The sequence below is a fragment of the Atta cephalotes genome, assembly GCF_000143395.1.
Source record: "Atta cephalotes unplaced genomic scaffold scaffold00050, whole genome shotgun sequence".
Classification (NCBI taxonomy): Eukaryota; Metazoa; Arthropoda; class Insecta; order Hymenoptera; family Formicidae; genus Atta; species Atta cephalotes.
In genome coordinates this window covers 1,576,900-1,578,132 of record NW_012130114.1, presented here as the reverse complement: position 1 = coordinate 1,578,132, position 1,233 = coordinate 1,576,900, and the positions used below count along the sequence as shown (strand labels likewise).

At 33.3% G+C, this 1,233-nt stretch overlaps 1 protein-coding gene across 1 annotated transcript; it reads left to right on the top strand.

Moving 5' to 3' along the window:
• The first annotated feature begins 510 nt into the window (after positions 1–510).
• Positions 511–825, top strand: LOC105622951. Its single transcript, XM_012204357.1, has one exon. It carries the CDS (start codon positions 511–513, stop codon positions 823–825), a length of 315 nt encoding a protein of 104 aa, XP_012059747.1.
• Positions 826–1,233: the final 408 nt, after the last annotated feature.

The window sequence follows — 1,233 nt, the reverse complement described above, 5'->3', positions numbered from 1 at the left end:
GTATATATATATATATATATATATATATATATATATATACACACATGAATGATATATGTTAATCTTTGTACTAATTGTACTGAAAGATGAACATTGAAAAACCATATGGTAACCCATAATTTTTAAATAGGGTTTTCATGCATCATACAAATTAATATTTTGTACCCGATTTTTTAAATATTATAGATATTTAGTATCTGACGATTCTATGATGTCTTACAGTATCTTATAAGAGTAACAACGGTTAACAACATTATTAAAGAAACATATGCAATAATTTAGGACAGTTTGTGCCCTTTAGTTCTACCTAGCAGATTAGAAGAAAAAGACTGATTAGATATAGCCAACGAATTTGAGAAAAGGAATTTCCCGACTGCATTGGAGCTATCGATGGCAAGCATGTTATTATTCAAGTAAAATTAAATTAAAAACGACAATTTTTTGTTTTAGTGCCCCAATAACGTCGGCTCAACATATTTTAATTACAAAAATAGCCACAGTATTGTCTTGATGGCTATCTGCGATGCGAATTACATTCGTTTTGTAGATATTGGAGCCTACGGACGACGCGATAGTGACATATTTCAAGACAATGCCATGGGAAAAGCTTTTGATGAAGGCCGAATGAATGTTCCGCAACCGGCCGCTATTATGGATAGTCCTGTGTTATCCTTTTGTCTCGTAGGAGATGAGGCTTTTCCCATGAAGCCATTCTTCCTTCGCCGTCCAAGTAGAGGCTTAACACCGGAACAAGACATGTTCAATTATCGTTTAAGTCGAGCAAGATTAATTGAAAACACCTTTGATATACTTACCAGTCAGTGACGAATATACAGAAAGCCAATTATCGCCAGTCTTACTGTCTCAAGAATAATTCAGCCAATTGTGTGCTTGTACAATTGGCTTAGGAAAAACGATGTTGGTGTAAATGAATATGTACCTCTCGATATGATTCACTCAATCCAAGTGGTTTAACGAAGGATTTTGGAGAAACATCACAGAAAATGGCTGCGTGTTCAAAGATATAACAGTGGCTCTCTAACACAAGTACTCGAAAACGTATAAACATTCGGAACGAATTTTGTCGATATTTCAATAATGAGGAAGCAGTGTCATGGCAATATTGTCAAAGTTAAAAATAAACAAATATCGCATTAATTTTGTTTTTAAATAATTGTATTAATTCGACTTGCGCTTCATAACTGTGTTAATTTGTTTGCTATTTTTTATTTT